The sequence below is a fragment of the Hipposideros armiger genome, unplaced genomic scaffold (genome assembly GCF_001890085.2).
Source record: "Hipposideros armiger isolate ML-2016 unplaced genomic scaffold, ASM189008v1 scaffold_957, whole genome shotgun sequence".
Taxonomy (NCBI): domain Eukaryota; kingdom Metazoa; phylum Chordata; class Mammalia; order Chiroptera; family Hipposideridae; genus Hipposideros; species Hipposideros armiger.
In genome coordinates, this window is record NW_017732307.1 from 464,745 (window position 1) to 480,606 (window position 15,862).

Here is a 15,862-nt window from a genome sequence, read left to right on the forward strand (position 1 = left end):
GTTCTCAATATACATAATTCTGTGCAAGTGATTGTTCTTACTACAACCTGAAGAGTAACTATAAAGAATCAAGACCTGTTTTGCTATTGCACAAGTTTAGTTGATCTCATTCGTTACTTTGTGGTCACTCCTTCCTGTCCAATACCCCTGCCCAGAGCTGGGACCAGGGTAAGGTGAATGAGATGAATTATGCAAGTGCAGAGTCAGATCCTGTTTTTATTTAAATTTTTTAATATTTAATATTTTCATCATTGATATTTTTGAATTAATTTTTATTTTTTTAAATATTGCATTAAAATATTTTATCTCTTTTTTTTGTGATTTCTCATGCTCCTTTAAATTTCATACCTGAGGTGAATGCCTCAGTCACCTTATCCTACTCCCAGCCCTGCCTTTACCTCTATTTTCCCAAACACTGGTATTATAATAATGAAGAAAGGATTCTACTTTTAGGGAATTTTTTTCCCAGGGAAAAAGAAATCTAAGGATAGGCATGGTAGAAAGGGTTAGGGGATAGAGATGTTCATTAGTTTAAATGTCTTTTTTTTTGTACTTTGCATAGTACATTATTTAAAGTAATGAAAACCCACAAACTACCCAAGTAATAATTCCTCCAGAAATCCAAGCCAAGCTCTGACGGAGATGGGAATGTTTTCTTGCTACATTATGACATTCCTCTGATTTGTGGCCAATTACACTTGTTATAAAATAGCCATTAATCAGGGAAATGCCATATATTACCACCAGGAACTGCTGAAATAGGCCCTGCAGAGCAAAACTCTTGACAGCAGCTATTAAAATAGAGATTTAGTCATTTCTCTCTCTATGGTGCCTGGAGTTAGAAGGAATAAAAATCGTGAGGCCAGTATACCCTCCATATTTCTAATTTGTTACTTGGTTCAATTCAATACAGTCCAGTTAGTTTGTGAGCTTTAGTATGAATGACTTAGTGCTGCTCCGTGCCATGTTTATGCTCTCTTTGCTTTGAGGGAGTCTGGACTTGCCAGGAGCAATTTGTCCAGCTTTTTAAATTTTTGAATATACATTTGTTAAAAGTGAATTTGCCCTTGCGCATGTTTCAGATTTGAAGCCATTCTGCACTGCCTTGATTGAATGTCTATGGAGACAAAAATAGTTTTATTGATGGATGGATATGAAGCTTGGTACAAATTGATGACCAAAAGGGTTAGAAGATGAATTAATACCACCAGGTGAATTAGTACGACTGTGCAGATTCACAGGAGATTTTGTCAATAAAATAGCCAGTTGAGGTTCTCATGGAATGTGTAAAGGGCAAGGACTGAAGCAGAGCATCGTGTATTAGAAGACTGAAAATACTTCCATTTTACAATCATATACATTATCTTATCTAGAGTAACGTTTCCATTTTATTTATTTTTTAATTTGTCCCTAATTTTTATCTTTGCCCAAAATAAGTGAAATTATGTAATTACTTAGGAACAAATAGATAATGTTTCTATAAAATGGACGACACTAATATAAAATAAAGAGATCTATCCCAAAGCTCAAGAATATTGAATCAGTGAATTGCATGACATGTGGTGCTGCCTAACACATGGAACAGTACCAAAATTATTGCAAACATTTATTTTTATAAATGAATCATTACTTTCCTTCTGTACTGCGACCTTCCAAACATTCATTCAGTCCAGACAAGTGTATCAGAAAGATTCTGCGATCATGAATGTAATACTTGCAATTACCAACTTTTAAAGGTTCTGTGGGTTTTATTTTAAATTAGAAAAGGGGAATAAACAGGAATATTGCAGTGCTGTTAAACCAAAGCATGATATAGGAGTTAAATAGCTAAACCATTCTTTTATTGTTAAAGGTATAGTCCTTTTGAATTTGCATGCTACCATCTGCTAGAATCAGCCTTTCCATAGGTAGGCATGTGAAAGACGAACAAGATCGGCTCCACTAAAAAAATAAATAAATAAATAACAATTTAGGACCATATGGATGAAATCAAGCCTGGATCCTTGAGCCTTCTATAGTCTGGGGAACAAAGCAATCCTTTCCTCTAGAAATTGCTGATTCCGCATACAGAGGTTTAGCTCCTCCTTTGGAGTGTGAATAGAGAAAATCAAGAAAATAAATCCCCATTGGACTAGGCTTCGAAGTTGAAATGAAAAGCGGCAAAATACAATTTAGTTTCTTTTAGAGTACCTTGCTGGCCCAAACAAAATAAGCCAGGAGGCCCACAGTCAGGCTTTAGAGCGTGTCCTAGGAGAATCATAGGCAGTTCCAATTGTCTGTTTGGGTTTCTCCTTCTCTGGGAATCCCCTCTCTCCTGATATCTTAAGTCTTTGGAGATTCTGCCACCAGTCCAGTCCCTCTTCTTCCCTCCTCTCCTCAGGCTTCTCACCACAACCCTCTAGTGGGAAGAAAAGCATATTCATTTGCAGCTCAACAGTTATTGAGGTCCTGTCAGGCCTATGTCCATGTTGAACAAGATCTAATTTGGCACTTTTGAATCAGGACAGCATTTCTCAGTAACATGCCTCTGTAAAAACACAGGCCCCATTAAGTGATCTGAGAGGTCCCCATGCATTGTCACTCTAGCATACATGCCTGGGCAAAAGAGGCAGTCAGAGATGGGACACATTCCAAACTGTGACACCAACAGGGAAAGCGAAGAGTAGGAATAACCTCATGAAAGAGGGCTAGAAGTACAAAAACGTGGAAAGAATAGGTGTAGCAACCTCATCAAATCAATGGACAGGAGGCCAGAAACAGGAACACCGTTCTTGCTTTTGCCCATCTTTCTTCCTTGCACAGCTGCCCTTTCTTCTGTGCAGGTCTCAGGGGCCTCAATCTGCATTGTGGGGTTGTGCTACAGAGCAGTTTTTCAGAAATCTCTGACTATATAAGTGAATGAAAAATTATTGTCAAGTGGCTTGAGGGAAATTACACCTCTTTATATTCTTAAAATAGCCAAAGATGAAAGTATGATATAATGTAATATAAAATTAATCAATTATAAAGCATAATCATATACTATGTAACTTAGTAAAGTTGGTGACCTCTTATATGTAAAACAAAATCATTTAAGTCTAAGAAACAATGACAATTTGAGTAAATGGCATGTACGTCATGGAGCCAACACCTTAGCCCAAATTAGTCTGGCTCCAGCTGATGCTTTTAAACACTGCTGGACAAAAACTTTGGGCTTCTGCCATAGTCCAAAAGGTGACAAATTAACATTCATGGCCCTAACAAATGTTTGCTAAATGAATAATTGGATGAATACCTCAGAGTAAAAGGAACCTCTCATTACCAGGAAGATCAAAATCATGGTTTCCACATGACCTCATACAGTTCCCTTGCCTATTCCAAACTTTCTACTTCAGAGCTACAGATCAAAATACTGCAAAGATTAACCTATTCTCTAATTCAGAAGGAGCCTCTAGAACAAAAGATAAAGCACATTTGTAGGAAATAGAAGTTGCATGGATTAATTAAATTTTGTTTTACAAAGAAATCCTAAAGAGAGCATATTTCTTCAATTTTTGGCAAAGGAGCTAATCAATATGCGATAATGAGTCTGTACAAGTAGTAGTTCATAATAAGATAAGTGTCATGGTAAAAAAAATGTTCATTGCAAAATGTTATCTAGATGGCAATTTGGCAGTTGATTACCTTTGACCAGAAACTTTCAAAATTAATAGTAGTCCTACAAATTTCACCCTTGTGAATAGGGATTCTCTTCAGGTATGCATTTTGTGCCCAGTTCATATTAAGGAAAAAGAAAAAAAATGCATTTGAAACTAGTTGAGTTTGAATAGTCAAATAAAACATTTTCCATTAAAACCTAAAAAAAAAAAATCATTCTTCTATTTAGTTGAAAATGAAGGCTATATATATATGTTTAGAAAATATAAAAGAGAAATAAATGAAGATAGTTTCTGGGCCATGCAGTTTAAATGAAGAAGAAAGTGAGTTATAAATAACATTATTGAAAACTGACACATACCCCAGGGCAATTCAAACCAATGTGAATTATTTTGTTGCCATTTACTAACTGCCTATGATAAATCCAATATTTTCTCACACACCCTACAATTTATTTCTCATCAGTGATATGAAAGAAGGTGTTATTTTCATCTTATACACATAAAAAGGGTTAGAAATGGCATTCAAACCCACCTCTTCCAACTCCACAACCTATGATGATTTTATGGCACCACACTCCTTTTTCTAAAGGTTAGAATTTTGTAAGAGAGGACATTATTAATGACCAAAGAAAATACTTGTAACAGCTTTATTTTGAGATATTACATTGCATAGTTCAGTGTTACCAGTTCTAATTTACCTAAACTCTGATTCATATGTAGCGCAGTGTCAGGAAGATGGTAAACCTGAGTAAATGCGCATTACTAGTGGAAGTGACTTACAGCTCTGTCTAGTGAATTGCATTCTGAGTACATCTCCTTTGCACGATGTCAGTGGTTGTGCAACCCAGGGAGACGATATTGTCAGGCATGTTTACAGCCTCCTCTTGCTGCCCTGCTACTTCCCCTCACTTTATGAGCTCTATCTCTGTCACATCCACTCCTGCACGTGTGTCTTCTAATGTGTGAGGACAGGATGAGAAAGGGAGAAGGAAACCTGGAGACGTGTGTGTGTGTGTGTGTGTAGCCTCTGAGGCTTGGTGGGTATGATATAGGTACCTAGAGAGAAGATAAAGAGAATGACTTGGCTACAGCGAATGGGCGCATGAGAGCTGAAGAAATAAGGAGAAGAAATCCTACAAAATGTTGCTATGGATTATAAACTGGATCCTTTTCTTGTTCTCTACAAATAACAAGTAAAGAATTGGGTTGGATTTTCTTTTAACTGTCAGTAATTCTGTCTCTTTGACCATGTTACAATTCAAACTGGACCTCACACGTTCTTCCTCATGTTTTGGCTGTAGCTACATGCTACCTCATACATCTTTTCATTTAAAGCCAACGGAGTGCTTATTTTTCTAGGTTTTTAGTGCTATAATTTTGTAAGTTTTCCAATTTAATTTCTGCAATTCTTCTCTGTACACAAGTTCTACTCGCCTAATTCTGTTGACAAAGCTATAAAATGTTTAGACTTGGTTTGAGAAATCCTAGGAACTACTTCAGAATAAAAAATGATCAGAATGTAGAAAAGGGTAAATGAAGAAGGAATCAGAGTCAAATAGCTGAAACCTAGAAATCAGGTCAGGTCAAAATATTCACATTTTGACTTTCTAGTTCAGAAGGTGGAGGATCAAAATTACTGCTTTGGAATTTGAGAGACAACAGTAACAATGTTCTTCAGATTAATCTTTCTTCTGAATAACTGGCCTGATTGTTTGGCTAGGATTTGCTATCTGACTGCATAAAATAGTATAAAACAGTGATGCCCTTTAAATTACCTTTTTTCAATGTACTTGAATATCTTCCTTGCCAGAACATTTTGAATGCTTCACTATTTTCAAAATTAAATCCAATCAAGAAATTCATACTGTTCCATTTCCTTAATTGATGAAGACTTCCAAGTTAATATCAAAAGAGCAGCCCTTTAACTATACTCAAGGAATTAATATAGATATCCCAGTCTTAACCAGACTGGCCTTATTTCTGAAAGTTTACTTTCAATAACCTACCCAAAGATTTTATTTTAGTGCGGCAGTGAATAACAGAAATATTTTTTTTAAACAAAAGATGAGTTGTGATTGACAGAGGAGAAAATCTAATTACTCGGAAAGTATATTTTGAGGAGCTAGAGTTGAAAATAATAATATCTTAGTGACTGAAATGGACATATTGATATTTTAGAGCCACGCTTTGCTGGACTATTTTATGCTTTGTTTTTCAGTGATGTCAGGTCTTTGGCTTGGAACTTAAAAACAGATGCATTAAACAATATTATATGCTTATATGACTGTAGTATAATAGTGGTTTAATCTGTCTGCCTATAAAACTCTTATATAAAATTGAGTGGATCATTAATTAATATGTTCAGTTCTCTTTTTCACACTCAGAGCACTGATAGTTAAGGATCCTCTATCTTCTTTTCCCTTTGCTATTCTTCCCAGATGAAAGCCAATAAATAAAGAGTGTTCTCCATCTGCCAGTGTCCTGCTCAGTTCCTCTAAGAATCCAGAGGCCTGACCTCTAATCTGGGTGGGCACACAGTCAAATCAAGGATGTTTTGACTCTTCTGTGAGATGTAGTCTCTCCTGGTCCGCCCATACTAGGCACCAGGAAAGTGATGAAAGCAACAGTCTTGGTGTTGGCAAATAAGTCTGCCCTAGTTCAGATTGCTTAAGTATTTTTTAACTGTTTTAAATAAAATAACAGAAATATCTGCACAGAGAAAACAATTTAGCCAGCACAATTTGGTATAAAACGAAAAGTTTTAGTTCACTAACCCTCACACCACCATTAACTCCCTTCCTTGTTCTGTTCCTAGTTCCTACCTGTTTTAAGTATTGTCAAGGTTCTCTGGTATGTTCTTTCCCACCTACGCACCACCGGACTCACCCTGCCAAATTTTTGTTTATGTATCACCATATACCAGGGGTGCCAAAAAATGTATACAGGTAGACACTTTGGTCAACGTTGCTCAAGCAATAGTTCACCGTAATCAGAAGTGTCTGGGCACTGATGGTAACCACTTTCAGCACCTCTTGTAATTGCAGAAGTCAAACGTGATTTGTATTCGTTCATCCTTTGTTATCGGTATATATTGAGTATTACAATTTTAATACAGTTTTCCTTCCTTAAAATATGTATACATTTTATGGTGTACCTTGCTTATTTTCTTACAAAGGTCTTAAGAATTTTTTATATCAGTAATCTAATTCTTTTTTTAAAGACTACAGTATATACCATTGCATGGATATGCCATATTGCTATAAAGAATCTCTTAACACTGAGCTTTTTTTGCTATTTCAGGTAAAGATCTAATGAATACCCTGGAAGATATATATTGATATACTTTCACAAGTATATCTGTAGGATAAATTTCTGGCAGTGGGATGGCTGGACCAAAAAAAATTTCTATTTAAAATTCTAATAAATTTATTGAATTGCTTTTCACAGAATGTCTTCAATTTTAACTTCCACCAACACTTTTGTGAGCATGTGGTATTATCAGATGTTTAACTTTTCCCAATCAGATGAAAATGATATCTCACTATTGTTTTGCTTTGCAGTTCTTTAATTATGATAATGTTGGGTGTTTTATTTTAATTTGGTAATTATTTCTATTTATTTTATTGTGAACTACCTATTCCTATATTTTTCTCATGATCTTTAAAAATGAAGAACACTTTGCATATTTGCCTACCATTTTGCATGTAGGTATTGCTAATCCTCTCCAAATCATTACACTTTGATTATATATATTGTTTATGTGAGGCTCATAAGATTCCTCAAATGTGACCAATTTTTTTTTAAGGTAATAAAGGAGAAAATGAGAGGAGAGATAGGGAGAAAGGAAGAGAGGAAAAAAAGGATAAGGAGCAAATAGAGGTGGGGAAATGTACTACTACCTAATATGCTCTATCAGTCCCCATTTTGGCTGCCAATTTCTAGTAGAGTGTAGTAGTTAATAGAATACTTTCTGGAATGAGACTTCTTGGAGTTGAATTCTAATTCTACCATTTCTTAACCATGCAAATTTAGGAAACTTAATTAAATTCTCTAAGCTTCAATTTCCCCATTGGTAAATTGGAGATGGTAATAGTACATACATGGGAAAAGTTACTGAGAGGATTAAATAAAATAATCCAACAAAGCTTGCAAACACTAAACATGGCACATAAACCCACTCAGCGACTACAGGTCTTTTCTATCACTAAGAGTTGACCAGGCCAGACCAGGCAGAACTGGGGCACCCCCTCTTTCCTGGTCCGTTCTCAGTGTGCCTTCTTACTTGGGGACTCTGCCTTTTATTATGTTTTGTGTTTCTGTGGAGTGAATTCAAACAATTAGCATGCATCTCCCAAGGGAACAAATAGTAAGACATGATAAACTTTTTCAAATACAGTAAAACCTTAGGTTGCGAGTAACCTGGTTAGCAAATGTTCCACAAGATAGGCAAACATTTCTAATACATTTTAACTTGGTAAACAAGCGATGTCTTGCAATACGAGTAATTTGTTTCTGGAATGAATTATGCTCGCAAACCAAGGTATTACTGTATGTTCAAGAAACAATGTGCTTTATTCAGTCAGGAGAAGTAAAAAGTATTGTGGGAAGCATAGAGTTTTGTATCTTTCATTTTTCCAGTTCTATTCACTAACAAATGATGTGGGGAAAAAAGAAGACAGATTGAATCTTAAGATAACATTTGCAGTTTGATACATGTATAAGATTTCTAAACGTACATTTTTATCTCAGAAGATAGGATCTTTATTTTCTGTCCCCTAAAACATTTCATAACTTCTACTCTTTATATTGTTACACTCAAACACTGAGCTGCTTAGTTATAATTATAATACAAACTAATGTAAAGTTTTGACAATATTAAAAACTAGTAGAAAGAAACTGGAAAATTTACATTTGTAATATTATATCTAGTAAGTGACATGTTTTAATGTTAAAGAAAGTATGTAAAATAGCAAGAAAAAGCTTACATAAAGTAGAATATTGTAAATTTGTAAATTTTGTTTACAAATTTTTTGTAAACAATTTGTAAAATATTGTTTTCTCTATTTTAAAAAATGACGGTTTAGCAGAAATGTTCAAGAAGCTATTCTTTCATTCCTTTGACTTATATTTCTGTTTCAAACAAATATTAATAAGTGTTGCTTATTGAAATTGGGAGAGTCTGCTTAACAATCCTATCTACTTGAGATTTTTAAGAGCTAATTCAATGTTCCATTTTGGTAATAATTTTGTTTTAACGTGGCATTAATGGGGGTGATGTCAAGAAGACATCACTACAAATCAGTAAAAGACTGATTCTTTTAAAGTTTTTCTCCATAGAAAACAATCAAATTAAGTAAGGTAAAGATCAAATACCAAGAAGAAAACATAATTATTCAACACATTGAAATGTCAAATGGTCTTTATAGTATGATCTGAAATATTTTTATGTATAGATGCCAATAAATTAAACAAATTAAATAAATTGCCTTACTTTTTATTAACTTTACATTAAAATAGCTTGAAATTGTATATCCAAGTATAAGCTCACAGATTATTTAAGTTGAAGTGTTTCATCCTTTTTCTTGTTCGTTTTTTATTCACAGAAAATGATGACCGTCTGAATGGCTTGAAAACCAAAATAGAAAATGCCGATGTTAGAAATGGTGACCTTACGAGAGCTCTGAATGACACTTTGGGAAAGTTATCAGCAATTCCAAATGGTAAGCATTGAGGATACTGCAAACTATGCCAGTTGAGCTGAACTTTTAAAGAATGTCCTGTCTTTTACCCCTTTTCTAACATAACACTGGTACTGTTGTCAGGACCTTAGATACCGGTTCTCTTATTAATTCTTTGTGAGAATGAGAAACTAAATTGTACTTCACACTATGATATTCCTTATCATTTGTTACCTTAGCTGACATCCATAGGACTGTGTTACAAAAAAATGGAAAATATAGCCATATTGTTATTGTATTGTTGGTCCATGTTTCAGCCCTGGAAATCTTATGTTAGCAGAAAAGGATAAAATCATATAGACACTGTTCTCTAGCCTGGTGATGCACTACCACAAAGTGGCAGTTTATCACTGTACCTACAGCAGGCGAGAGCCAACTTTCTCAACACATATTTCTTGGCAAAGTTCAGTTCTTTAAATGTTTCAGCTTTCAAAGACATTAATGGTTGTACCATATCTTCAGTATCTTCCCACCTATTTCAAGCAGTTGAAGTTATTGCTTGGTATGAGTTCCTGAAAGCACTATTCTTTTGGAGTGACTTTTTTTGTATTTTTCATAGCATGACATAATAACAAAGGTTGCTAACACTTGTTGAGTGCTTGCTCAGGATGCTTATGTTAAGTTTATATAATCCTTATACTAATCCTACCAGGTATATAGTATTTTTATGCCCATGTTACAGGTTACAATCTGAGACATAGGGTACTGAAGGCCATTGTTGAAAGTGGCATATATGAGATTTGAACCCCACAGAGCCTGTTGTCTTAACCACTAATCTACACATACTAGTAGGCATCTCTATATACAGTATATTATCTTTATACAAATATGATCATGAAAACAAATGCATATATTTATACAACACAGAAAATATTAAAATCTTAATGATGTCTAATTGTTATTATTTAATAAACATAAGTAACTTCCCAGATTTTCATGTCACCTCTTTAGTAACAAGTAAGGACATACATAGAAAATTTCCAAGGCCGAAAACAAATATAAATGTACGAACACATAGTCTAACATACTGGAAAAAGTGTGCTATCCTACCCTTAAATTGAAATACACTCAACCCCCCATGAATGTGCAGATTAAATCTGAAGCCTACTTTTGATGAGGCTATATAACTCATGTGGATAAATTTCTCTCTTTAATGTGTTCAGCAGCAAATCACAATTTACCCTTCTACAATGGACATTTAGAATAATCACTTTGCTATCTTAAGAGCTAATCAGGCATTCATAGCAAAGGTCCCCAAGAACATTTAACGTAGCTAAAAATTGACTTCATTTGCTACAACTGAATGAGACAGAGTTCAGCCTTTCCCTGTATATGTGCAGCCTCGCTTTGACAAGCCACTAACTCCAGACCTTTGTTTTATTTTTCATACCCGCTTCTGCTGACAGACACAGCCGCTAAACTGCAAGCCGTTAAGGACAAAGCAAGACAAGCCAACGACACAGCAAAAGACGTACTGGCACAGATTAAAGATCTCCACCAGAACCTTGATGGTCTGAAGAAAAATTACAATCAACTAGCAGACAGCGTAGCCAAAACAAATGCTTTAGTAAAAGATCCTTCGAAAAACAGTAAGATCCCCTTTTTTATTTTGATTATATCATTTATTTTTTCCTCACTATAAAAGCACCCTACACTCGTACCATCAGATTTGGAAGGGACCCTCATCATGCTGTGGCCTGTCTTCCTCATTTTATGGACGGGGCTCAGGAGTTGAGGGTCCCGGAGCTTCAGAACTAGAGTCCAAGTATCCCAGCTTTGCACCACTGCTTTTTCCATCCAAATTGTGTCCAATCGAGAGGAAATTAGGAATTCTCAAAGTTTGCATGATATTCAGTATTGTAATGTCAAATACTTTTTAATCCTTTATTGTAATTGAAAATACCGTATTTGCCGGCGTATAAGACAACTGGGCGTATAAGATGACCCCCTAACATTTCCACTCAAAATACAGAGTTTGTTATATTGTCGGCTGTGTGCGATTTTGCGAGTGTGGTAAAATCGCATAACAGCAAAATCGCATAACAGCCGAGCATACACCCAGCAGCGCTGCTGATGCCTGAACGGTATGTGGAATGAAGTGGGCGGGCATCGGGAGGCCACTATGGCACGGGGCAAGCACTATGGGCAGTCTATCTGAAGTGTACCTGGCGTATAAGACGACCCCCCACTTGGAGGCATATTTTTCAGGGCCAAAAAATCGTCTTATACGCCGGCAAATACGGTATATTTATACTTGGGAAATTATATCCTCCAAGTTGGTGAAGTTCCATGGAACTTAGAAGTCAAAGAGCATACTAATTGGCAGTCCTGTTCGAACATGATATAGAAATGGTATCATTTAGAAATACTTTAAAATTCAAAAAATATTTATATTTTATTATTTATATTCACTAGTTAACATTTTCAGGAAATTAAAGCATTTATATAGTTTACCAAGAAGACTATTTCTTCATATCTTTTGTATGTTGCATCAGGTTGTACTGAGTTGATAAGGATTTACTGAGAAATGTGGGAGAACTTAATATAACGATAATTTAAATGATTTAGCATAATCAATAAATATTAGGATTTTTTTCCATTCTGTCAAATGATAAAACATTATCTTAGCATGTGATTTCACCAAAGGAGATGCTTGATTTTTTTATATTTGTCACTCTCAAGAGACTAGCCCTCTTTATATACCAACATTTTCATTGGGTGTCAAAATATTTGCAGAGTACAATATCAAAAACCCTGTTATTGACAGTATATGCCATATAATTCAGATGCAGTTGGGGGAGCAGAGTCTGAGTTTTCAGCATGCTAGCCTCAAATCATGATACTATGATACTATAATGATACTATAATGATACTATGAAATACTAGCTACTACTAGCATGACTCCTTCATGAGCAAGGAAGAGTGCAAACACATATAACATGCACTTCAGAACTAGGGAGAAGGATTTATTCCTTGCCATTTATTTAAGGGCAAAAAAGACAAGGTACAATATTTTTTTAAAACGTTTTTCTTGTGTAAGTCTAGATACAGCTTCTCCATGTATTTCAAAAATTTCATCTGAATAAATGATTCAAATGCATGCCAAATCACATTTTCCCCTGAAAAATTAATGAAAATAAAATTTAAAATAAGTATCACTTTCTCTTTTACTTATGTTCTAATGTAAGATATCATTTCGTTTAATTTTAAATTGATTCTCAGCTGATAGTAGCCCTTTCATAATATTTGTCTGTAATTTTTTTGATCCTGTCCTCTATGGAAATAGTTAATTATCTGTAATATTAATTAAACTGTGTCTATGTTCTATCTATTATAATGAAGTTTCTTTTACTATGGACAATGGCCTGTAAATGACATGTTTTTGTGTACTTTTATTTGATAACACTAGTTTGACTTAAAATGAGATGCATTTGTGATTAGTACTTGTGATGGATAGTTTTTTTGATAGTCACTACTTTATAATATCTATAAAAAATATTTCCTCATGAATTTTCTAATTTATTTTGTTTTACTTTCATATGAAATTACCTGCAGAAATCAGTATGTATATTTTACTTACATATCTTTCAGTAACCTTTATGCTTGCTTGCCTATTACAAAAAGCTTCAGCTTTGCATGTTGCCATGTTTTTCTATTGCTTTAAACATTATGTAGCTATTCCTCCCAGTGTTACAATATTAGTGCTAGATATATAAGAGGAATCTTTCTGAACAAAAAGTTAGTATGTGGATGTATTTGATATACTTCTAGAGAATAGTATTTGGAAAAGCACATAATTAAATAAATAAAGTGAAACCTTAACAAATGAGCATATATAATATTCTCTCTTAAACATCCCATAGTTTAAATTCAAAGTAAAAAACAAAACTGCAAAATAAAAAATAATAATAATAAGACCCAACATATCAAAACATGAGAAGGCTCTCCTCAGTGGCAAATGAGTTCAATTACATAACTAAACAAGTATTGAAATAATTTTAAAAATCAATTGTATAAGTTAAACAAATAAAATTAACTAAAAGAAAGAAGATGAAAAAATATTAGTGAATTAGAAGACAGAAAAATAATAGACTTGAAAAATCCAAGAGGTGAATCTTTAGGAATAAAAAGGTAAAAAAAAAAAATTAGATGTTTGCAGTCTTAATCAAGAAAAATAAAGCACAAATAGGCAAAGTTCTCATGCAGATAAGAGAGGAAACTTAACACATAAGAGGGTACTTGGAAAAACTCTATGCTAATAAGTTTTAAAGCTTAAAAGACATAGAGAATTTTACAGAAAAACATTGTTATCAAAACCTATCTTCAGAAGTGATTTAAAAATTGACACAGTCAAATAATTATGGAAGAAAGTCAGAAGTTTTCAAAAACTACTATGCAAGAAAGCATCAGACTCAATATCACAGATGATTTATTTTTAAACCTTCAAGAAGATAATTTCCATATGACTTAAACTGCTCCAGGAGATAGAGGAGAAAAAAGCGAGGGAGCAGAGGAGCCTTCAGATTCCTTTTTGAAACNATAATTTCCATATGACTTAAACTGCTCCAGGAGATAGAGGAGAAAAAGCGAGGGAGCAGAGGAGCCTTCAGATTCCTTTTTGAAACATTTAATAGAAACTTCTGGGAGCTTTAAAAGAAAAGGATCCATTATTCACCTAAACCTAAGTAGTCTTTGCTTAGCCCATTTTTCTTTCTCATGAATCCAATCTAAATCATTTCCCCCTAATTCTAGAATAATTTGTAGAATATCAGAGTAATGCTGGAGAATTAAAGGAAGGGAAAATGGACAAATGATTTACTGAAAGTGTACAAAACAAAGGGGTAGCTGTTTATGTTGAATATCTATACAATTACGTAACAAGAGCTTTGAGCCTAACAGCCTCATTTCAGGAAGAAAATACTCAGTTCTTGATTTTGTAACTCTTTTACTTAAAGTTGATAAGAGATCTATGTTCTTTTTAAATATCACTAACAATATAACTCATAGTTATGAGCATGAATTCAAAATACTTCAAAACCTAGTTTAAAAATAATTAAATTTCCTTTCTTTTGAGCACATATGATTAATTCCTGAGGATTAGTTCTCAGAGGTTCCATGTCAGCCAGAGAGCAGATCTAGCAGGGCATGTAGCCTTGGACCTTGAGCAGTTTCACTTTTTTATCATGCTCACAATGGCAGAAAACAGAACACTACATGCTCGATCAGATAATAAATGATATAGTTTGGATAAGACGGCCAGCATCCCAGAGATAGAATAATTGGTTTTCCATGTATCATTTGCCATCCTGTGAAAAACACATGTTGAAACTCTATGGATCAGTGATAACCTTCAATTATTTTAGAGTTAAACCCCTTTTGAAAGTATTAATATTCAACATTTTTTTTTACCTACAAAAATGGCAGTTTAATATGGTTCAAAATAATATAGAGGACAGGATAATCAACTATTCTTCAAAATGAAAATGAACTGCAGCATGAAAGATTTAATTAAAGTATAAAATAGGCCTTTAGTCTAAGGGTTGTTCGACATTGAAGGGTTTTCAGAAGATATTTTGATAGCTTCGCTCTTTAAGATGTGCAAATAAAGACAGTGAGAAAAAGAAAGAAAACTAATTTTGTGTGAGAAGCTTGATTTAAATACAGGTCTGGCTTGGACACACTAAGTGACATTTTAAAGACACTTTCATTTCCTTGATTCTGTGACTAAAGTTCTATTCTGTAAAGGTTAGCATTTGGGCTGAAGCTAGAAATTAAGTATTAAATTAAGTTTATCATATTCTCAACCTTCAGTGCTAACTTTCACCTTCATCACAAAGTCAGTGTTGTCTCTCTTTCTCTAACATCTCCTCCTCTGGCCTACTTGAGTCCCAATTAAAATATTCCCACTTGCTATCACAAGCTGCTTCAACAGCCATGGGCTTGCTTTTGTCTTGTGGATAAGGTGAAATTATTTCAATTATTTATTTAAGCATGCTGCTATTTTCATTTCTCTGTGTGTGCATGTGCGTATGCATGCATGTGTATGTGTGGTATGTGCTAACCTTGTTCTATGCAGTTGCAGATGCAGACGCCACTGTGAAAAATCTTGAACAAGAAGCTGATCGACTGATAGATAAACTCAAACCTCTCAAGGAACTTGAGGATAACCTGAAGAAAAACATCTCTGAGATAAAGGAGCTCATCAATCAAGCCCGGAAACAAGCCAATTCTGTAAGCTGTTTTTATATTCAGTATCAGTAACTGGTTGTAATTTTTATATTATTCCCAGAAGACGTGCCTTCCCCCAATGTATACTGTTGAATGATCTTTGGTTTTTTGCCTTTAAAGTGCAGTTATTTCAGGAGGAAATGGAGAATGAAAGGTTAAATTTTTTTTCATGTATTTCAAAAGACATTTCTTGAGAAGAATGATCACCACACATTGTTTTAGAGATTGAAATTGTGATAAATTTTACTATTGTTTGAA

At 34.3% G+C, this 15,862-nt stretch overlaps 1 protein-coding gene across 1 annotated transcript in view; it reads left to right on the forward strand.

Annotated features, from left to right (window-relative positions):
- Positions 1 to 15,862, forward strand: part of LAMA2 (laminin subunit alpha 2) — a gene marked incomplete at its 5' end in the record, with an annotated part of 435,223 nt that overhangs the window by 341,065 nt on the left and 78,296 nt on the right. Inside the window, 4 exons of the mRNA XM_019630849.1 lie at positions 9,242 to 9,358; positions 10,783 to 10,965; positions 12,932 to 12,937; positions 15,453 to 15,607. Of these exons, the coding sequence (XP_019486394.1) occupies positions 9,242 to 9,358; positions 10,783 to 10,965; positions 12,932 to 12,937; positions 15,453 to 15,607 (461 nt within the window). The remainder of the gene's footprint in view (positions 1 to 9,241; positions 9,359 to 10,782; positions 10,966 to 12,931; positions 12,938 to 15,452; positions 15,608 to 15,862) is intronic.